At 42.6% G+C, this 22924-nt stretch overlaps 3 protein-coding genes across 3 annotated transcripts in view; 2 read left to right on the top strand and 1 right to left on the bottom strand.

The window, feature by feature from the left end:
• The window catches only part of F8 (coagulation factor VIII), a 122156-nt gene that overhangs the window by 7237 nt on the left and 91995 nt on the right, over positions 1–22924 (bottom strand). The window contains exons 21-25 of the mRNA XM_081041946.1: positions 22614–22699; positions 18237–18392; positions 4785–4929; positions 4228–4376; positions 3273–3449 (exon numbers count right to left, since the gene is read on the bottom strand). Of these exons, the coding sequence (XP_080898072.1) occupies positions 3273–3449; positions 4228–4376; positions 4785–4929; positions 18237–18392; positions 22614–22699 (713 nt within the window). The remainder of the gene's footprint in view (positions 1–3272; positions 3450–4227; positions 4377–4784; positions 4930–18236; positions 18393–22613; positions 22700–22924) is intronic.
• H2AB1 (H2A.B variant histone 1) lies at positions 8697–9038 on the top strand (the record flags this gene model as incomplete). The annotated part of the gene is made up of 1 exon (XM_081042237.1): positions 8697–9038. One exon carries the CDS (start codon positions 8697–8699, stop codon positions 9036–9038), a length of 342 nt encoding a protein of 113 aa, XP_080898363.1.
• On the top strand, positions 10195–12098 carry F8A1 (coagulation factor VIII associated 1). Its single transcript, XM_081042459.1, has one exon. The coding sequence runs from the start codon at positions 10210–10212 to the stop codon at positions 11344–11346; it is 1137 nt and encodes a 378-aa protein (XP_080898585.1). The 5' UTR covers positions 10195–10209; the 3' UTR covers positions 11347–12098.

Here is a 22924-nt window from a genome sequence, read left to right as displayed (position 1 = left end):
TATGGCTGAGTAATATTCCATTGTATATATGTACCACCTCCTTTTTATCCACTCTTCCATCGACAGACACCCAAGCTGCCTCCACATCTTGGCCATTGTAAACAATGCTTCAATAAACATATGAATGCACATATCCCCTCGAAGCAGTGTTTTGGTTTCTTAGATAAATACTTTGAAGTGTGATTACTGGGTACATCTTTGTCTCTTGTTATAGCCTTTGTTTTAAAGTCTATTTTGTCTGGTATCAGTATTGATACCCCAGTTTTTTGTTTGTTTCCATTTTCATGAAATGTCTTTTTCCACCCCTTTACTTTCAGTCTGTGTGTGTCTTTCAATCTGAAGTGATTCTCTTGTAGGCAGCATATGTAAGGGTTTTGTTTTCTCATCCATTCAGCCCTGTATGCCTTTTGAGTGGAGCATTTACTCCATTTACATTGAAAGTAATTGTTGATAGATATGTAGCTATTGTCATTTTATTATTGATAATTTGTCCTTTTTTCCCATCTTAAAGCACTCCCTCTAAGATTCCTTGTAATACTGGTTTGGTGCTGATGAACTCCTTTAGTTTTTTCTTGTGTGGGAAGTTCTTTATCTGTCTTTCTTCTAAATGATAGCTTTTCTGGTTAGAGTAATCTTAGTTGTAGGTCCTTGCTTTTCATCACGTTAAATATTTTGTGCCAATCCCTTCTAGCCTGTAAAGTTTCTGTTGAGAAATCAGCTGGCAATCTTATGGGAGCCCCCTTATAAATTACTGCTCCCTTATAAGCTCCCTTGCTGCTTCTAGGATTCTCTCTGTCTTTAACCTTTGCCATTGTAATTATAATGTGTCGGTGTGGGCCTGTTTGGGTTCATCTTGTTTGGAGTCTCTGCACTTCCTGGGCTTGTATGTCTATTTCCTTCACCAGGTAAGGGAAGTTTTCTGTCATTATTTCTTCAAATAGGTTCTCAATCCCTTGCTTTCTCTCTTTTCCTTCTGGTATTCCTATAATGCAAATGTTGTTAGGATTGATGTTGTCTCAGAGGTCTCTTAAACTATCCTAATTTTTTTGGATTCTTTTTTCTTTTTGCTGTTCTAGTGGGGTGTTTTATGCTACCTGGTCTTCCAAACCACTGATTTAATCCTCTGCTTCATCTAGTCTACTGGTGATTCCTTCTAACGCATTGTTCATTTTATTTATTGTATTCTTCACTTCTGACTGGTTCTTTTTAATGGTTTCTATATTCTTTTTTATGTTTGCCATCTCTTTGTTGAAGTTCTCACTAAGTTCCTTGAGCATCCTTACAACCATTGTTTTGAACTTTATATCTGATAAGTTGCTTGCCTCCATTTTCTTTAGCCCATTATTTTAAAATAAAAGCTTTTTCTTCTTCTTTTTTTTTTTTTGCTGTTGTGGGTGAGAAGGCTGGAAATTCCTCCTTTCTTTGCTGAGTGTAGCAATGCATTAAGAAGTATGTACTATCAGTGATATTGTTTTGTTTGTTGTGGTAATATATACATAACATAATTTACTGTTTTAAGCATTTTTAAGTGTACAGTTCAGTGGCATTAAATACATTCATAATGTTGTGTAACCATCAACACCATCTGTCTCTAGAACTCTATCTTGTAAAACTGAAACTCTGTCCCCATTAAACAATAACTCTCCATTCTCCCCTCCCCACAGCCTTTAGTAACCTCTATTCTACTTTCAGTCTTGATGAATTTATCTATTCTGGATAACTCATTATAATTGTTAATTTTGTTTGTCAACTTGATTAGGCCATGGGGTACCCAGATATTTGGTCAAACATTATTCTGGGTGTGTCTATGAGGGTGTTTTAGATGAGATTAACATTTAAATGGTCGAGTGAGTAAAGCATATTGCTCTTCCTAATGTAGGTGAGTGTCATACAATCAATTGAAGGCTTGAATAGAACAAAAAGGCTGACCCTTCTTTGGGCAAGAGAGAATTCTTTCTGCCTGACTGCCTATGAACTAGGACATTGGCTTTCTTCAGCCTTTAGGCTTAAACTGAAATATTGGCTCATTCTGGGTCTTAAGCCTGTTAGCCTTCAGCCTGGAACTTACACCATTATATTTGCTGGTTCTCAGGCCTTTGGACTTGGAGTGGAACTAAACCATTGGCTCTCCTGGGTCTCTATCTCGCTGATTCACCCTGCAGATCATGGGACTTGTCAGTCTCCATAATCATGTGAGCCAATTCCTTATAATAAATCTCTTTATACATAGACACACACATACGCATGCATGCACACACATGCACATCCTATTGGTTACGTTTTTCTGGAGAACCCTAACAAATACACTCATACTAGTGGAATCATTCAATATCTGTCTTTTTATGTGTGGCCTATTTAATTTAGCATAATGTTTTCAAGGTTCATCCATATTGTAGCATATATCAGAGCTATACCCTTTTTAAAAATGGGAATGTCCTCCAGAATGTATGTTATCTATACTCTAGTCCACTAAATTGCCAAAAACAGAAGTCTTTAATCCAGCCTTGAATGACAAGGGAATTCTTGGAGGAGATGATATTTATCTGAGACTTTTAAAACATGATCCAGGTGAAAGGGGCAGTAGGAAGTACCTAGAAAAAAATGTTCCAGGTAGAAGAAACAGTATGTATAAAAGTCTGTTGTGAGAAAGAACATGCTGTTTTTAGGGACTTGAGAGCTTCTTGGTATGGGTGGAGCTTAGAGAGCACAGGAGGAAGTGGCAAGAGACTGTACTAGAGAGATTAGTAAGGGCCACATCATTCTTCGTGAAAAAGAAGATAAAAGAGATGATAGAGATGAACTATTTATTCTCTCATAACTCATGAGATGGAAAGACTTTATGTCATGTCCTCTAATTAGCATAATTTGTTGACTTATCTAGCAAACCAACATGAAAAAGAAAGACTATTTGGGTCACTAAAGTTAAAGGTCAACGAGGCTTGGGAATCTAAGTTGCTGATGAGGATACAGACATCATTAAGCATTTGGTAAATAACTGTCATTCTTCTTCACCCCTCTGATTCTTGCCATAATCCTGGTGACATCAATATTTGTGAGGAAAATCAACTTTTGGCTCTACTCTGTTCTTTCCTGGGGATTATAGGTCCTTGCTTGGTGTCGCTGTGTCCTCCCAGAATGTGTTTCATAATGTCATTTCACTATAGATACTCAGTAAAGTTTATCCTGAAAGCTTGGTCATATATAAACCTTGTTATGTCTCTAAATGCAAGCTCTAGGAGAAGTTTTATGCCTTTCCTATGAGACCAGCATACCTTTACTTTGCCATTCTGAAGAAATGGAGTCCAGTTATGGCCATCTTGACTACTGGAGATGAGGAACTCCTTCACATACATGCTGGTAAGCAGAGATTTCACCCCCTGGGTAGTTATTCCTGTAACTTTCATTGTCTTCTGGAAGTCCACTTGCAGCCACTCTTCCGGATTATTCGCCTGAGGAAGTTAGTTAGACTAGTATCCTGTTGGTCACTATTTACTCCCAGAATCCCCAAATCCCTTCTTATTAACCATGTCACAGCACTTATGCTCTGTGTTTTAATCGTCTGGCAGTTTCCCTTTTTAGGCTCTAAGCAACTTGAGGACTGACATTTTTCATGATCCTCAGTATTCCCAGGCTATTTAATAGGTGTTCAGTAAATGTTTGCTGAATGAATATATGAGCCATACATAGACTGACTAGCATATTAAAAGTTTGACAATATGTTATACAACCTGTTTTATTTAAAATAAGCCCCTGGAAGAACAAAGGTCATTAACTCCATTCATCCCCAAATGCTCTTCAGTGATTGAAAATCACATACCGAATGGTTCTGGAAAAGAATGGTGCCTAATGAACTGTACATAACTGTGACCCTTTCCTTTGAGGCACTGAGAAACCTGTAAAGAGGGCTAATTGTTAATATTTCTCTATCTAAAACTGGACTTCAGCTACTACAATTCTTTGACAGATGTTAGCCCAGTACTGCATAAAGAGATTCTGTTTCCAGGAGGTTCAATTAGGGATCATCTCCCCCAATGAATATTGTGTGAAATCACCTGGCACTACTAAATATCTGTGGGGTTTTCTGCCCATAGTCAACCTTCCTTGACCCTCTTGGGAACAACCAGGTGAAAAATACCTCTGAAGAAACAGTTAAGGGCTTTCTTTATTCTTTCCCAAACACTATCCCCGGCTCTGCATCAGTTAAATCGAAAAGTTGTTGCCTCTTACCTGGGGTCTCCAGGCATTAGTCCTCCCCTGGAGGTGGAGTCGGGCTTGTGAAGGAGACCAGGTGGCAAATATATTGTTCAAGTAAGATGAGGCAGTAATCTGTGCATCTGATATTGCTTTATTCTCCATTCCCAATGGAATGCTGCAGCCTCAAAGAAATGAAAGGAGAATGTAATCACAAAAACAAAATGCATCCTTCGTTCCACTAGACTGCCTCCACTGTCACTCTAGGGCTACTGTCATCACGATGTCACTTCCCAGGCATTAATTTTTGCACAAATTCTGTCATTGTTAACTTGCCCTCTGTTTTCTGGTCAGCTTTGCTCAGTTTTGTTTGACTTTGATTTGTCTCATTAATAGTAGCATACGAGGTGGCTGCCCCTGGGGAATCCCATAGTTAGAATGGCCAAGTCCTGGGATTGTCCAGGATTGTGCTGGTTTTAGCATTAATAGTTCTGCATCCTGAGAAATCCTTCCCAGTCTTGGGAAAACTAGGACGGTTAATTATCCTATTCATGGTTGGGAGAGGGAAGGATATAGGATTACTTGGCACTTACTGTTTAAATCACAGCCCATCAACTCCATGCGAAGAGTGCTGCGGATGCTGTAGTGTGTTGGGTGCAAACGGATGTACCGAGCAATAATTGGAGGGTTAAAACTATTGTGTTTTATCCCAGATGAATCCACATTGCCAAAAAAGACCTGTAGGGAAGGATTAGCACAGACACATGGAAAGTGAAGATAGAGCAAAAATCAATTCCTCCCAATCTTATCTTCCTTCTAATTTTGCTTTGTGCACTTCTCAAAAGCATCCAACACTCAGAACCACTCTGGCTAGATGGATGTTGGGATAGAATACATGAAGGTGAAAAACACGAGGAAGAGGAATGGAACAAGGGAGATTAGGTCTGAGTAGGTGAAGTAGTCTATTTTGGGGCCCAGTAAAAGGCACATAAATGTTGAGAAAACCATTTAAGGCTTTGGTAATCCAGTGTGGGCCACAGACCAGAAGCATCAGCATCACCTAGGAGCAATTAGAAATGTAGTGTCTTGGGCCCTATTCCAGATTTACTAAATCAGAGCATGACGTTTGAGAAGTACTAGTTTAGGGCAGAGTCGGTTGTGAATGAAGACTGGTAGTGGGCAGTTACCATACTGGTCTCAGAATGATCTTCCAATAATGTGGGGTATGTGTGTGTGTGTGTGTGTGTGTGTGTGTGTGTGTGTGTACGAACTGTGGAGCATTAATTAATGATTCCTTGTATATGAATTCATGAGAAACATGTTAATATCCAACATGTAGGGTTTAGGACATTGACATGTCTAGATTCTAGAGAAAAGTACATGACATATCTAAGGGAAAAGGAACACAGTCTGAGAAACACAGTAGTAATGTCAATTTAAAAGGCCTAGAATCAAAATATGGCATATAGTATAAGGAAAGTTAAAAATCATCTTGCATAAAATGCCTAGCATTCCATATCTGCTTGAATAAACTAAAACAGGTATCAATGTAAGTCTGTTACATAATCACACATCAGATTTATAGTATTATGGGGAATTAATTTTTTCTCCTGCCATGTATAAGGTTTTTCTTCCTCTGAGATAAAAATATTAATAAATTTATAGCATTGTCCCAGAAATCACAGCATTATTTTTGATAAATATTTCTGCTTCATTTTTTACTCAATCCTTGTGTCTTGATTAGAAACCTCCTTAGGGAGACAATATATTAACTCAACAAATAATTAATGAGTACATAAATTCCAGATTCCATGTATTATGTGCCAGGAACTGTGCTAGGTGGCTTCACTGGTGAATTCTATTAAATATTTAAAGAAAGATTAATTCCAATCCTTCCCAAATTTTTCCAAATGCTAGAAAAGGAGGGAAAACTTCCTAACTCATACTATAAGTCCAGCATTACTGTCATACCAAATCCAGACATATACACTACAAGGCAAAAAATTACAGACCAATATCTTTTATCAATATGTGTGGGAGGGGGTTGGGGATAAGGGGAAAGGTGAAGGGATTTGGAAGCAGCTGGTAACCACAAGACGGCCTCAGCGTTTTTTTGAAAATTAATTTGGGGAAGGTATTCTATAATGTTGTAAAGATTTTGTTGGGTATCCGATGGACATGCGTCCTATTTGGGAGACCACCTCAGGGATACTGTGGATACCTGATCATGGCATTGTACACCAGAAGCTAAACATTAATGAATGCCAACTATAATTTTATATATATAATGTGATGGTTCAGTGTGAGGTCGGAGGGATAGTGGATGGGGGGGAGGGTTCACAGTGTGAGGGATGTGGATGATGAACGTCTAAGTATTGCCTTGTTTTGTACACCTGAAACTAATAAATAAATAAATTAATTAAAAAAAATATGGATGCATAAATCCTCACAAGAATTTTAGGAAACTGAATCCAGCATTATATTATAAATATTACATTCCATGTCTCTGAAGAAATTATCCAAGGAATGCAAGGATGGTTCAATAAAGAAAATTGAATTAACAGCACACTAATAAAACAAACAAGAAAAAACCCACATGATCATCTCAGTTGATGCGGAAAAACACTCAACACAATCCAACAACCTTTCTTGATTAAAACACATACACACACACTCACACACACACACACTCACACACTCAGAAAATTAGGAATAGAAGGAAAATTCCTCAACATAATAAAGGGCATTTAGAAAATAACCATGGCTAATGTCATATGCAATGGGGGAAAACTGAAAACTTTCCCCCTAACATCAGAAACAAGATAAGAATGCTTTCTTTCACTGCTTCTATTCAAGATTTTAATGTAAGTCCTAGTCAGAAAATGAGGCAAGAAAAAGAAATAAAAGACATCCAAATTAGAAAGGAAGAAGTAAAACTATCTATATTCTCAGATAACACACTATATGTTAGAAATCCCTAAAGAACCCACAAAACACTATTAGAGTTAATAAACGAATTCAACAAAGTTGCAGGATACAAGATCAACAAACAAAAATCAGTTGTGTTTCTATATACTAGCAATGAAAATTCCAAAACGAAATAACAATTCTATTTAAAATAGCATCTAAAGAAAAATGAATAGGAATAAGTTAAGCTAAGGAGGTGCAAGACTTGTGCACTGAGAACTATATAAAGCATTGCTGAAAGAAATTAAAGATGACTTAAAAATGGGAAGATATCAGCATTCATGGATTGGAAGTCAATATTGCTAAGGTGGCAATACTACCCAAAGTTATCTACAGATTCAATGCAATCTCTATCAAAATCCCAATGATCTGTTTTATAGAACTGTAAAAGCCAATCCTAAATTCATATGGAATTTAGGATTCCATAGCCTTGAATAGCCAAAATAACCTTGAATAGCCAAAATGACCTTTGAAAAGGAAAAATTTGGAGAACTCACACTTTCCTATTTCAAAACTTAGTATAAAGCTGCAGTTATATGTGGTGCTAACATAAGGATAAATACACAGAACAATAAAACTAAGAGTCCAGAAATAAACCCATAAATCTATTCATGGTATATACCCCAAAGAACTGCAAACAGGTATTCAAACAGAAACCTGTACAGGAATGTTCACTGCAGCGCTATTCACAATAGCCAAAAGGTGGAAAGTACCTAAACGTCAATCAACTGATAAAGAAATGGATACACAACATGTGGTCTATTCATACAATGGAATGTTAATCAGCCATGAAAAGGAATGAAGTGCTAATTCATGCTACCATATGGATGAACCATAATGAGAACATGATGCTAAGTGAAAGCAGCCAGACTCAAAAGGTCACCTATTTATTGTATGTAGGATTCCATCTCTAAGAGGTCTCCACAATAGGCAAACGTCTATGGACAGGAAGCAGGTTAGTGGTTGCCTGGGGTTTAGGGGTGAGGCAGGGGAGGGGATGGGGGGGTACAGAAAGAATCAGTGACTGCCCAATGGGTACAGGGGTTACTTTTTGCAATGGTGCCAGCTAGAGAGTTGTGATGGCTGTCCAGCACCAGGAGTGTATACCTAGTGGCAATGGATCGCACACATTTGTTTTATCCGCACAATGTCCCCGTCCAGTGTATAAAGTTCAGTTCCCTCAAAGAGGGGTTCCAGTGAGCAGGGTGAGCAGGCTGCTGCAGCGCCCGTTTTTTTTGTAGGCCCAGGCCCACGGGGGCCAATGGGAAAGCAGTGGTCTCTCCCAATGAACGTGCCAGGCAGAGTGCGTCTCAGCCAATGAGCGGCCGTTCCGTGGTTGCTAGGATACACAGTACGAACCCGAGTAACGGCCATTTCAGAGATTGGGACTGGCTGGCGCACTGCACCTTACCTCGTCCCGCTTCACCTCACCGCTTCTCGCCTTACTTCACCTACCGCATCTCGCTGAACTGTACCGAACCGCACCGAACTGCACCGCAGAACTAGGCCGGTCGGAGACAGCGCACCCAACGCCGAGAATGCCGGGGCCAAGGAGCCGTGGAGGGTCGTCTCGTCGCCAGAGGCAGAACCGCTCCCGCACCAGCAGAGCTGATCTATCCTTCTCAGTGAACCATCTGGAACGTGTCCTGAGAGAAGGCCACTACGCCCAGCGCCTGGGCTCGACGGCACCTGTCTACCTAGCGGCGGTCATCGAGTACCTCACGGCCAAGATCCTTGAGCTGGCGGGCAATGAGGCCCAGAGCAGCGGTCAGAGGCGTATTACTCCGGAGATGATAGATATGGCAGTCCACAACAACGCGCTCTTCAGCACTCTCTTCTGGAGCACGACCATCTCCCAGGTGGCTCCTCCTCAGCAATAGCTGCCCACCATGCCGACCTGGGTCCCCAGGTCTCAGCCCCAAGGCACCACCAGGCCTGCCCACATCCCGGGCAGCCTGGGCCTGTCTTATGCCTTGGGCAGAGTCATTGAAAAAAATCAATAAATTGTTTAAAGGAACCCATGTGCATTCTTCAGTCACTTTGTGTGGGAGGTGCTCATGGGACAACTCGTTGGATGGATGGGGGTGGCGGGGGGTGTCTGCTTGGGGGCTGGGGGCTGCAGTCAGGGATGAGAGAGGAGCAGTCTCTCATGGTGCCAGTGCAGGGGTTGGACCTGGGTGGGAGAGGCTGGCGGGGTGGGGGGTGAGGCTGACTTATAGAAGGCTGCGCCATTGCCCTTGAGCAAGTCAGAGCCTGGCAAAGTCCCCAGAAGGATAAAGTTCCTTGCGTTGGAGCGCAAGACCATGACTGCGGCGTCGTGATAGGTGAACTTGCAATGGCGACCGGGGCGCTGCAGGATCGAGGGATGGACAGAGCAGTTGGCATGGACTCCCATGGGGCAGCAGCTTTGACAGGAAGATTGAGGAATGATGAGGGGACAATCAAGAAAGATGCAAAGTTAACTTTTTTTTTCGTATTTAGTTACAAGCCTGAAATACTGGGGAAGATGTGAGCCTGTAAAATTAAGGACTCTTCAGTTTCAAAGCGATCTTTCTGTTGGATAACCTTTATATTATATATCTGATAATACAAACAAGCTAACAAGTCCATTCTATCGGCCAGGTATTTTCCTTGTTTATAATTTTTGCAATTAGAAAAAATGCTTCATTAAAAACAAAAAAAGTTGCAAAGTCGGAATGAGGGTAACGCGGGATCATGAGTTTCGTTTTCATCGTGTTCCATTCATTACACATGCTTGGAGACGCTCGTAGCAACCTGAGTAAACAAGGTGTCACCTAGCAACAGCAGGCTCTTGGCCGTTCCAGGCCCAAGAATCTGCGATTTGCATAAGCAGCTCTCAGGCAGGCCAGGCCCGGCTCTAGGAAGCCGACATTTTGCATATCACCAGAGCCACAAGGGAGCGCTGGGATCCCAAGCAGGCGCGGTCGCGCGGCTAGCGCGAGCAGACGTAGGGCACGTCGCAGCTCGCCGCTGGCGCCTGCACGTCCGCGCGGCTGCGTCGGCACGTGCGGAAGCGCTCGGGCTGCGAACATGGCGGCGTCCGCGGGCGGACTGGGAGGCGGTGCGGGCCCGGGCCCCGAGGCCGGGGACTTCCTGGCCAGGTACCGCCAGGTGTCGAACAAACTGAAGAAGCGGTTCCTGCGGAAACCGAACGTGGCGGAGGCCGGCGAGCAGTTCGGACAGCTCGGCCGCGAGCTGCGCGTTCAGGAGTGCCTGCCATACGCGGCCTGGTGCCAGCTGGCGGTGGCGCGCTGCCAGCAGGCGCTCTTCCACGGGCCCGGGGAGGCGCTGGCGCTCACCGAGGCCGCCCGCCTCTTCCTGCGGCAAGAGCGCGACGCGCGCCAGCGCCTCGTCTGCCCCGCCGCCTACGGCGAGCCGCTGCAGGCCGCTGCTAGCGCTTTGGGCGCCGCTGTGCGTCTGCACCTCCAGCTGGGCCAGCCAGCGGCCGCCGCCGCCCTCTGCCTGGAGCTGGCCGCCGCCCTGCGCGACCTGGGGCAGCCGGCCGCCGCCGCCGGCCACTTCCAGCGCGCCGCCCAGCTGCAGCTGCCTCTGCTGCCCCTGGCTGCACTGCAGGCGCTCGGCGACGCCGCCTCCTGCCAGCTGCTGGCGCGCGACTACACCGGTGCCTTGGCCGTCTTCACGCGCATGCAGCGCCTGGCGCAGGAGCACGGCAGCCACCCGGTGCAGCCGCTGCCGCCGCCGGTCCCGCTGCAGCCACAGCCGCAGCCGCCGGGACCCCAGCACGGACCCGGCGCGGGCCCCGCCCTGCCCGCTGCGCCGCTCCCTCCGAACGCCGGCCCTGCGACCGCGCCCTCTCCCGCCGCCCTGGGCGCCTTCTCGGACGTGCTGGTCCGCTGCGAGGTGTCCCGCGTGCTGCTGCTGCTGCTTTTGCAGCCACCGCCCGCCAAGCTCCTCCCGGAGCATGCCCACACCCTGGAGAAGTACTCCTGGGAGGCTTTCGACAGCCACGGGCAGGAGAGCAGCGGCCAGCTTCCCGAGGAGCTCTTCCTGCTGCTCCAGTCCTTGGTCATGGCTACCCACGAAAAGGACACGGAAGCTGTCAAGTCGCTGCAGGTGGAGATGTGGCCACTGTTGAGTGCCGAGCAGAACCACCTTCTTCACCTCGTTCTGCAAGAAACTATCTCTCCCTCAGGAGAGGGAATCTGAAGAGTCCCATTAGCCGAGTGACTACTTCTTGCCTGTTAGCAAACCTCCCGCATCCGCCGTTGCGTTTGGACAGAAATAAAGGATGTGGATCCCACCTTTGTTTGCTTCCTCCTCTTGCCCCCACAGGGATTTAAGTGACTGAAAGCTACCTGTCTCCCAAAGACTTCTTTCCACAATAGTAGGAGAAAAGAACAATACGCTAGGCTCAGAGTGGGGGACTTAACTCTCTTCCCCAAAACTGCACCATAAATATGACAATTCTTTTAGCTCTTTCCTCCTCCACCCAACTCGCCCTGCCCCGCCCCCATTTTGTTTCATGGTATGGATCTTAAGTTGCACAGCTCTGTCTAAATACTTAAGCTATGTGGTGTTTTTATCGTGACTAATTTCTGGGTGTATTCTATATGTGATCATCCGATTTCTCTTCTGTTTTATCCGCCCCCTACGTGTTTGTGGGAATTACTTGATTCTGTACGTCACTGTTGTCGCTACAGCCCTAAGTCCATGATAAAGGCATTCCAGTACTACACACTTGTGGTTTAGATTTACTTCATCTCTAAAATGGGAATTATTTATCTACATGTCAGGAGGCAGAAAGAACAAACGGATGTTCTCTTTCAGTTCCAAGGTGTATGCATTCATTTGAAATTGACAGTGTGCCTAGTATGCGGCCTGCGGACCACGCCAGACAGTGAGTGTACCAGATCATTTGCAATGTGGTCCTTACTCAGGGAGCTGCCATGCAAATGTGTCCCGTGCAAGGTCGGGTGGGGGGGGGCAACGCAGATGTGTCAGGTGTGCATTGGAATTCACATTTCTGGTTCTGTCCTGGGAGGGACCTGTAATATCTGTGACCTCTTATTTGTAGTAGGGATCTTCCTGCAACGCTTACTTAACTGGAATAGACTTTTTGGTCTAAATGTTACACGCAAACTGACTTAGCTGTTTTTTTTAATTATTCTGTCTTATTTTCTTTACAGTTTCAAGAATGATAACAAGAATTCTTCAGAGCATAATCTCATTCTCAGTCATTCAGCTTTGGGAGAATGCACTTTAGGCTGAAGTTGTATGCCTTACTGATGTTTTGGGGTGACATTTAAGGGCACGGTTTGGGGGTAGATTTTTGTTTTGCATTTTTTGGGGGTATGGGGACAGTTGTCACTATGAGTTACGTGCCTCAAAATGGGTGGGAACTTTGGGGTATGCTTTTCTACTTCTATTTCAACAGTGTGGAAGCAATAGATAAGGAACTACAGGGTAGTAGTTTGAGACAGATTGAGCCACTGTTCCTGCATTTTCACTTGGCTGCCAGGAAGGGTCCTTTGGAGTCCTAAAAGCCTAGCTAGAGCCGTTTATTGCAAAACTGGTAAGGGTGCGTGCTCCGTGGGCTTCTGCTTGTTCTGGTACCCTCTTCTCAACAGGGTGCAGGCCTGGCTGGCTGCCTGCCTCACTGTCTTATGACAGGAATGTTTAGGAGTTCTGTAATGTGAATAGTGATACTATTTGGATTTGGGCTTAAGAAAAATCCTCCTTAGGCCTCTGGTCTAAATGCCTTGCACTGAGGAGGTGGGGGCAGGGATTGCCAGGGAGCCAGGTATTGGGTATACAAGTACAGTTTTAGGAAACACTAAAGGGTGTTTTCCATTTGATGTTGGCTCATTTATGTATGTCCTCAGAAATTGCATAGCACAGATACCGTGTTTCCCCGTAAATAAGACCTAGCCAGACAGTCAGTCCTAATGATTTAATTTAATTTAAAATTTAAATTTAAAATTAAAATTTAACAAAATTTTAATTAATTTTAATTAAAATTTAAAAATTAATTAAAATTAATTACTATACTTATTTATAGTAAAAGAAGACTGGGTCTTACATTAATTTTCGCTCCAAAAGACGCATTAGAACTCATTGTCTGGCGAGGTCTTATTTTCGGGGAAACAGTAGCTAGGCCAAGGCCAGATTTCAGTGATGTTGACAGTTCTCTTGCTACCTATCAACTTACTATCAAAATTAGCACTGATTTCTAATATGACCAAAGATAAATATTAAAGGACATGATCAGTCTTCTTTTTAACTTGAAAACCAGAGGGAAAGGTCTGCATCATAGAAATGTTCATTGATAATTCAAAATTAATATTTTGAATTATCAAGAGTGTTGGGGTTCCCCTTCCTCCCTTTATGAGGGACTTTTATGATGAGCAATATTACTTATGAAAAATAGTTTGTGAATGGTAACTAAGATATAAAAACATTTGGGAACCCCTACACTGGAGGTAGATTACTAAGACTGAAATTTATGAGTTAGGCGGGCTCTAGGAAGGATTCTGGTTAATGTTAACTGTCTAGGTATCTCTACTTCCATTAGATTAGATCACCAGTCCGCAAACTTTTTCTGTGAAGGACCGGATGAAAATAGTCTTTTCATGCCACAAATTCTCTCTGTCACATAGTTTCCTTTGTTCTGGCAACTTTAAACATGTAAAAACGATCTTAACCAAGTCCATACAAAAGTAGGTTGCAGTCCAAATCCATGGACTCCAGTTTGCCCACCCCTTTGCCTGAACCTAGAACACAGTACAGTTGACCCTTGAATTGTGCTGGCCTACTTATACTCAGACTTTTTCAACTGACCCATGCAGTTCCAACCTGCATCGTTCAAGGATCAACTGGCAGTTGGTCATCCACATATGTGGAGGGCCGTCTCAAATTGTACATAAGTGATTTTCAACTGTGTGGGTTGTGGATGCCCCAATCCCTGAGTTGTTCAAGGGTCACCTGTAGTTACTAAAAGGAATGGTCCTTATGAGAGTAGTTAATAACTATTTTATCATCATTGAACAAGAAAGATAGAAGATAAACAAGCTAGTCGTTCAACTGCAGATTCTAGGAAACAAAAAGTGAACCAAAAGAAAGGGAAAGCATTTTTAAAGTATTGAACAGAAATTAATGAATTAGAAAACAACACCTTCAAATCTATGTTCGATTTTAAGACCAAGAGTTGATTCTTTGACTAACAGAATAGACAAACACTAGTTAACTTTGATAAAGGGAAAAAAGAGATAATATGTGTGCATGTAGACACAGATATATAGTGTGGGAAGGGAGATAGAACTCTAAGGTACACGTTTACAGCAGTTAACTGCAGGTAACAGAAAATGAGAATACCAGTAGTATCTACCACTAAATACGGCCCAAGGCTCAAGTGGCTTTTCGACCTAACTTTCATTGAACACATGATTACTACATTAATTAAACTATTTTAGAGCAGTCGTTTAATGGATAAAGAAGATTTTCCATTTTATTTGAAGTTTAGTATAACTCTCATGCCAAAACCTGATAGCGCCCATGAAAATGGTAAATCAATTTTATTGATTAGATAGAAAAGTTCTAAATAAAATGCTAGCAAATCAGACCCAGGTGAGTTTTAAATGATCAGTACACTGAATGAGGGGACTTTACCCAGGAATGGAGCACAGTGCTGTGTGGATCAGGCTAGTGCTGATCCACAGTTGTTCCAAATTCTGCATTCAGCGACATTACATCAGCAGCTTGACATCTGGTATCATGATATTTACATCACAGAAATCAGCAAATGCTACAAATCAAGGCCTTTCTCCCTTACTGCCCCCCACCATTTTGCCCCAGAGCTAGTTGTTAAACATTTGCCAGCACACCATTGAATGTAAGCCTAATCTGACAATAGGAGAGAAAAAAATGTGATGCTAAAAAAGCATTTGATGAAATTCTGTAGCCATTCCAAATAAGAATAGAAGGAAACTTTTAAAACATGATAAAAAGTATTTGTTCTAAATTAACAGTGAACATTATGTTAAACAGTGATATATGGGATCCATCCCCATGAAAGTCAGGAACAAGATTTGTTTTATATGTATACATATATATATTTTATATATGTATACATATACAGATATATATATCTGTATATGTGACTGTGTGTATATATTTATTAGTATATTAATCATAAAAACATTTAGAGTGATTGCTATTTCCTGTTTACCAGGCCCTGTTGACATAATGTCATCAATATAATGGACCAGTATGGTGTTTTATTGGGTGTCAAGATGTTTGGAGTCCCCTGGGTCTATATTAGGACAAAGAATAAGGAAGCTGTCATCACCCTGAGGTATGAACAGTAAAGTTAATACTCTTGTCCCTACTTCATAAATGCAAATGTATTCTGATTTTGCTTATCAAAGGGAGTGAAGAAAAAAGCATTTTCCAGGTCAGTAGTTCCATATCAGGTGCCTGGGTCTGTGTTAATTTGTTCCAGAGGAGATACCACATCTGGAATTGCAATTTTTTGTCATACCTCCTGATTAAATTTGTGGTGATCTGTCAGTTTCCCATGATTCATCTGGTTTTTGTAGTGGCCACTCGGGCCCTAGTGAACAATTCCAGATGTAGTCGCTGAAAGACTTCTAGGCAGAGAAGAGACGACTGCTTCAGAGATTGGGGAAAGGTTGCCTCCTTAAGGGGAATTTGGAGGATTGCAGTTCTCAGCCTCATCCATGCTCATACCCATCCCAGTTGTCAGAGTCCCACTCCTTTCCAGCAGTGCCCTTACCCTAGCATAATAGACCTGGTGGGGTTGAGCATTTAATTGTCTGTGCAACTCTGCAATTCATATACTCAACCCCTAGACTTGGTCTGAAGTCCAAGTATCTTCCTACAACCACAGGATATGGAAGACCCCTCCAGAGCTCCATGGATGTGTCCTGATTCTCCATGTATGTTCATGGGTGTTCTTTGTATATATTCATAACATTTCATTTCCTTTCCCCCTATGTATGCCATAAAAGAAGGCCCATAAAAAGAAGACAAGTCACTCTACAATCAGGTAACACTACAGTTGTTGCTACAACTAAATGCCATTGTCAATTTAATCTCCCAATGTCTTCCTCACCATCTGTAACTCATCCCATAGTATCACTGGTGATAATATGAGAAATTGTGATGCCACCACATGCATGGATTACACAACATGCAATCTTCTCCCCAAGCGAGGAAATGATAACCTATGTTCCTTAAATATATTAGCAATATAATCCTAGAATTCCATCTTGAGGGTCTGTTTCCTGTGGATACATCTGGCACCAATTACTGTATGAGGTAGGGTTCCAACAAGAAATAGGGAGCAAATTAGGATAATTTGAGGCAAGTTTAATAAAGGTACTAGGTAGGAAGGTGGGGGCCGGCAGGGTATTACCATTCCTAGGCCTGGAGGGATGAGGAGAGGGAGCAGTATCCCAAAGGAGAGATTAGGTAGATTCTTGTAGTGGTTTCCAAAGCAACCACATATTGTTTACATTCCTCCCATTGAGAAGTGGAGGCTATGTCCCTTCCCTTTGAATCTGGGTAGACATGTGACTTGCTGATAACCTGTAGAATGTATTGGGAATGATGCTACACAACTAAGACTAGATCAGAAAAGGTGATGTGGTCTCCACCTTGTTAGCTGGGACTCCACACTTCGAGTCTCTAAGATGCCACATAAAAAATCCAGTTACCTTGAGACTGTCAGGCTGTAAGAAGCCCAGGCCTCATGGGAAGGCCATGTAAAGTTACTTCATTCAACAGCCTCAGATGCTGTCCTAGTTAGGTTAATCAGCACCAACCATCAGACATTCAAGTGAAGATGCTTCCAGATGATTCCAGCCCCTCAGCTGTCCAGTCTTTCCAGCTGAGGCCCCAGATACTGTGGAACAGAGACAGGCCATCCCTGTTGTGCCCTTTTCAAAGCCCTGGCCCCCAGAATCCACGGAGAAAACTAAATGGTTGATTTACGACAGAGTTTTGAGGTGGTTTGGTACTGAGCAGTAGTACCTGGAACAGGTAGAGAAAGCTACTTGGGGGGAGCAGTGCCCTTCTGTGGAGACGCCCAGCCAAATCCTCTACAAGGAGGGAGACGGGAGAATAAATAACCTGATCTTACTTTCCTCCCTCCCTCTGATTTCTTGCCGGTTGATCCCTGTTGATGAAATGCAACGAAAAGCCAGAGGCTGAGGTAGCCTGTTAGAGTATTCCGCACAGGTCAGGCTCACAGAACGAGGAGCGGCCTGGGGAAGCAGGAAAACGGAGCTCAACTGGCAAACAAACGTTCTCTTGCACAGGACTGTGAACTCTATTCTGAAGACAAGAGGGAGACATTGAAAGGTTTTAGGCAGTTGAAGGATAAGATGATTACCCCCAAAATGATGTGCAGCTTTAATTAGAGAAGAGACTGAAGTAGAAGACGAGTTAGGAGTGTAACATAATAATAGGTCAAGTGTGAGGTGACGGGGCCTCAGGCTATCGTAGAGCAATAGAAATGAAACAGAAGAGATGTGGGAGGCACGGCAAGGAAAGAATTGGCTGCATTTGTGGATCAGTTTATCGGGGGGGCATAAAAATGAGGGCAGAGTAGATGCTGCTGCTAAGGTTTTAAGCCTGTTTAATTAAGGGTCTTGAGCTCTCCCTTAGAGAATTCATCATTCCCTAAGGTTTCACCCATCTCTCTGTGTGGAAGACGCAAATCTTCACCTCCATTCATAGTTTTGTCCCCTAAACTCAATCCTTTCATCAATTGCCTACGGGACATTCAACCTGATTGCCCTACTGTCACCTCAAACTCACAATCTTATCAATACACCCAGTCCTGAATCACACACTTCTGGTAATAAAACATCTCTTCCTTTCTATTATCTATGAGATCCTTGATATTACCACATTTTGTTCACGTATCCATATTCACAGTCACTGCTATTACCCATATATGGAAAATTCTTTTTTGGAGTTAAGTTTGTAGGTGCTAGGAGTGTTTGTCCCATATTCAAAATTTGTCAAAAACTTTAAAACATTCATGCATTCTCTTGAAAGGACTAATTACATACCATTAAGGTCCCAGTGGAATTCCCTCGATAACTCTGCCACTTATTGCCATCAAGACTGTACATGATGATAAACTGAGAGATGTACAGGCTGGAGAATTTCTGACGGGCTCCCTGGGTCATGATGCCGTGTATAATCATTGGTGCCAACAGATCCACCTGCCAATTAAAACAACACATTATTTTCAGTGTATGTACCAGCTTCTGAAATTCATTATTGGCTTAACAAGAATCTACATTGACACTGATGTACACAGTGTTACCTTGGATGTGCAGGGAAGGCAGGCGCCAAAGGGGAAATGTTGATGTGTGTCAAGCTGTGGGGTATATGATGGGACTGAGTACGTAAGGTGCTTACTGAGTTCCCAGCCTACCTCCTGGAAAACCAGAACACTTGGAAATCATTGAGCCCCCATTTCCTCTACACACATCCTTTGTGCTGCACATATGGATCCCCATAACCTAGTGCTTTGCCCACACCTCAGCCTAGCCAAAGCCAGTTTCCTCCTCTGTCTCCAGACCAACCCCATCCTACTATCGTTATTAGTGAGTGAGAAACTGCTACCCCTCCTTCAAGTGTTAGCTCAGACACCATTTCTCCTTAAGTCAGGTTAGCCTTTCCTAACTTAAACTCGGACAAATTTAATTCTGCTGCTTCTGTGCTTCCACTTTATTTTGTATAATAACTTCATTAGAACAAATTATTGTACCATATTATAAAGGTTTCTTTGCTTATCTGCTTTCCTTGTTAGACTGACATCCTTAAGGCAGTGAACCCATTTGAGTCACCTAACCTCTCTGGATCTCAACTTCTTTATCTGTGAAGTGGGGATAATAATGGTATTTATCTCAGAGGTTTACCAGACGGATTAGAGTGAGTACGTGTAATGTGCCGAGTTCAGTGCCTGGCACATCTGCGTACTAAACACTTAATAAATGTTAGCTTTTATGTTCTCTCTAGCTCCAGCATGTAACATGGCATCTGGCATAACACTGATGCTTAGCAAATGTTCTGGAATGAATGAGTGAGTGAATAATGGCAGAGTGGTAGGGAATGGTTTGTTCTAAAAGAAGAGGGCATGGACCATGCAAGCATTACAAGGGGGTACCCACTACAGGACTTTTGGCATCAGTTACTGTCCTAACAAGTAAGTCAAACTTCTCATAGGTGCTTGGCACACTCCAGCTGGACTAGTCATGACTCTTGTTTAACAACTATCTCCTTCAGTTGACTGTAAGTTCCATCCATCCAAACAATATATTTTTTTGCACTTGTGTGCCAAGCACTGTTCTAGGTACTGGGAATACAGTCGTGAACAAGAGAGAGAGAGAGAAAAAAAAGCCCTGCCCTCATGGAATGAACATTTGAATCGGAGAAAAAGACTATATCATATGTACGTTTTATTTGTTTACAGCACCCAGTAGTGATAAGTGCAGGAGAAAAAAATGAAGCAGAGTAACAAGATAGAGTGGCAAGGTCTTCAGAAGCTAATGTACTGTCTTTTCCCAAATTAGATGGTATTTCCAACTGAAGACACTTCATTTTTCCTCTTGGTATTGTGGCATAAACAACTGAAAGTACCAGGTACAAAAATCATGACTGTTGTTGAATTGACTTGTACTGTTTCTTCCTGTAGCACATGAGAGGTTGTTTTTGGACCACTGACTATTGTACTTTCAAGTAATTTTAATAAAGCCTGGCCAGCTGCCTTTTCCACCTACATTCTGTAATTGATGAATCCTTGGCAAACTGCCAATCTTATGTATTTCATCTTGTGCCTCCTCTACACTATAATTAGAATATTGGAGTAATTTGGCAATTATAGATTCAATATTCTCACCTATATATCCAGCCAGGTATTTGAGTGTGACAGCAAGACACATCTGTAGGAGGAAGTAAGTGAGGTGGTAATGAGTCACATAGTGTACATATACAGACATCACAGCTCCATGGACACATCTCCATGGAGCCTGCCGACTGCCAGCTGCTAATTGTCTGGCCCTGGTCACCCGATGCCCCTCAAGCCAGCGCAGTGCTCTGATGCGTGGTGGCCTGGCTGTTGTGCACTCGTCAGACCTTATCACTGGAATAGATGCCTACCCCAACTCCCTTCCTGTCAGCACCCCTCTCAGCTCCAATTCCCTATCTGCTGGCTCTCTGGAACCATTTCTTTAGTCTGTAAAGTTACCAGATCAAGAAAATGTGTGTCTGGACTTCAGTAGGATGGATGGCAGAAAACACCTTGAGGATAAGCTGATTTCATACAGATAATATAATAAAATCAACTGGTAACTGGTCCAATTACCATAAGCAAACAGTGGTAGTTAATAGATGGTTATCAACCTAAAGGGTGCATTCTAGAAATGGTATGGTTTAATGATTATGAGTTAGGGCTCTGGAGCCCAACTATTTGGGTTTGAATTTGGCTCAGCCACTTACTGGCTGTGTGACTTGGGGCACGTTATTTAACTTTTCTGTGCTTCAACTTCCTTACCTGAAATGAGGATGCCAGTAACATCTACCTCGTAAGGTTGTGGTGAGGACTTAATATAGCTTGTTTTGTTTTAAGGACATAGTAAGGAAGCCCTGGCTACTTCAGTATTGTGATCATGACTTTGCTAAAATATAAAAAATTTTACTGATCGAATCAGTAAAGTCTATGAAACTGGGAAGAGTGGGAAATACTTTGGGAGACAGAATCTTGGCAAGCTGGAACAATGGGTCAAAACTAATACCTAAGTGGAAACTTAACTGTATATCTCTTAGGGTTCTTTGGTATGGAAAAGACACTCTATTTACAGGTCTCATCACACTGTGTCTAGCGAGGAACATATAACTCCCCAAATGGAAATAAGGATACTATTTAAAAAAAACACACACACATAGAACAGATGCAGGGCAGCCAAATAGATTAAAATGTCCACTACACAGGGATACCTGTAAGGTTGAATAAAAGTGATAACCACAGAAATATAAGGTGAGAACATGTGGTTTGGCAGCCTCACAAACTAGCTAAATACTTAGGGATTAGCAAATAGTTCTCTCAAATTGAGTCATAATTGGCAGTGCCTAGAAAATGAACAAGAAAAGATAAGCTGATGTGGCTGTTTGGAAGCTGATGGGGCATTAACAGATGAGTTCTTTGTGTCTGCTTACTGGTAAGCCAATTTATTTTACCTAATTCCTATTTATTATTTTAACTTCAGGAACATTAGAACAGATGTAACCTCACAAAGGAGGAAACTATGTCGGGAAATGTCCTCGGCCTACTAAGAAGAGGAAGCAGAAAGCTGGTGCGCTGTGAGAAGTGGATGGAGCTGGGGAGGTAGGTGCTAAAACGTGTCCCTGTCCGGACTGCAAGTTCTAGACGTGGGAGGCATGTTAGGTGGGTTAGGAGCAAAGCTGGAAGCAGAAGTTCCCTCCCTTTGCCTGTTTGGGCTCTAGAAGGAACCTACCCCTGTGGATAGGCAGAGAGCCTGAGTTGGCACTTGTAAGCTGCCTTCAGCTCTCATGTGGTGTGGGAGGAATCCAGAAGTTCCCGTATGTATACCTTTGAAAGGGTCACGGGCCTGAACAATTTCATGTTGACATGATAATACTTTTGGACATGTTGAGTTAAATCAAATATATGATTTAAATGATTTCACACGTTTCTTTTATAATGTGGCTACTAGGAAAAGTAAACTTACACATGTGGATTGCATCTGTGGTTCGCATTATATTTCTCTTGGACAGTGCTGCTCTAGAGGAAATGGGGAAGTGAGAAAATCTGAAAGACTGAATCATTTAAAAAGAAATGGAGCTAACCTAAAGACACTGTTTCAGTTCTTGGCTCCAAGTTAGTTTACAAGATTGGATTAACTTCAGTAGGTGTTTCCTACTACCCAGTGGTATATAATTTGTGAAGAAGTGGATTCAGTTTTATAAAATAAAGAAGCCACATTTTCTGGGCTTGTGTGACGGGATATCGAGCCATTTGTTTTTGTGTTAAAATAAAGGGATTGGAGGACTCCAGGACACCTAGGTACCGTGTTTCCCTGAAAATAAGACCAGGTCTTATGTTAATTTTTGCTCCAAAAGTAGCTTTAGGGCTTATGTTCAGGGGATATCATCCTGAAAAATCATGCTAGGACTTATTTTCCGTGAAGCACGGTAGTTGGAGGCATCTAATTATAGAATACACAATCTTGGGAGGTGGTGAGTTCAGTGTTGTCGAAAGTTTTCAGATGTTCTAATCCCAGTAGAAATATTAAAAACACATCAGTCCTCCTCTGTTACCTGGAGTTTGATGGAAATGACTTCAGTGTGAAAGAGATGTGTAGTGCTGTGAACTTGCAAGAGGATTACGTGATGCCATCGAATGGGAGGCATTTTCTAACCTTGATCCAGGAAAAGGGATCCTTGGTGCTCCAGGCATTGATTGATCCGGAATGATGAAGTCTGGCCAGCTTCGGGGCCCATTGTCCTTTGCCCAAGAAAGGGGAGAGAGATTAGCTTCAGCTGGGTTGGTTCTAGACACTTGGGAATGAAATTACTCTTGAGAAAGGTTAGTCCTAGCTGTGAAGACGATAACGGCATAAAGCACAATAGTATCAATGACTACCTAAGTGTTTTGCTTGCCCTTATCCATTTTATTTTCTAAAATTTAATAATTTTATTGACTATTAGCACCTCTAATTAGTTGATATGT

This window comes from Rhinolophus hipposideros, assembly GCF_964194185.1.
Source record: "Rhinolophus hipposideros genome assembly, chromosome: X".
Classification (NCBI taxonomy): Eukaryota; Metazoa; Chordata; class Mammalia; order Chiroptera; family Rhinolophidae; genus Rhinolophus; species Rhinolophus hipposideros.
The sequence above is the reverse complement of the archived record's forward strand: the minus strand, read 5'-3'. Positions and strand labels throughout refer to the sequence as shown.

Coding starts and splice junctions, on each gene's coding strand:
- F8A1 (XM_081042459.1), top strand. CDS start 10,210: ATGGCGGCGTCCGCGGGCGGACTGGGAGGCGGTGCGGGCCCGGGCCCC.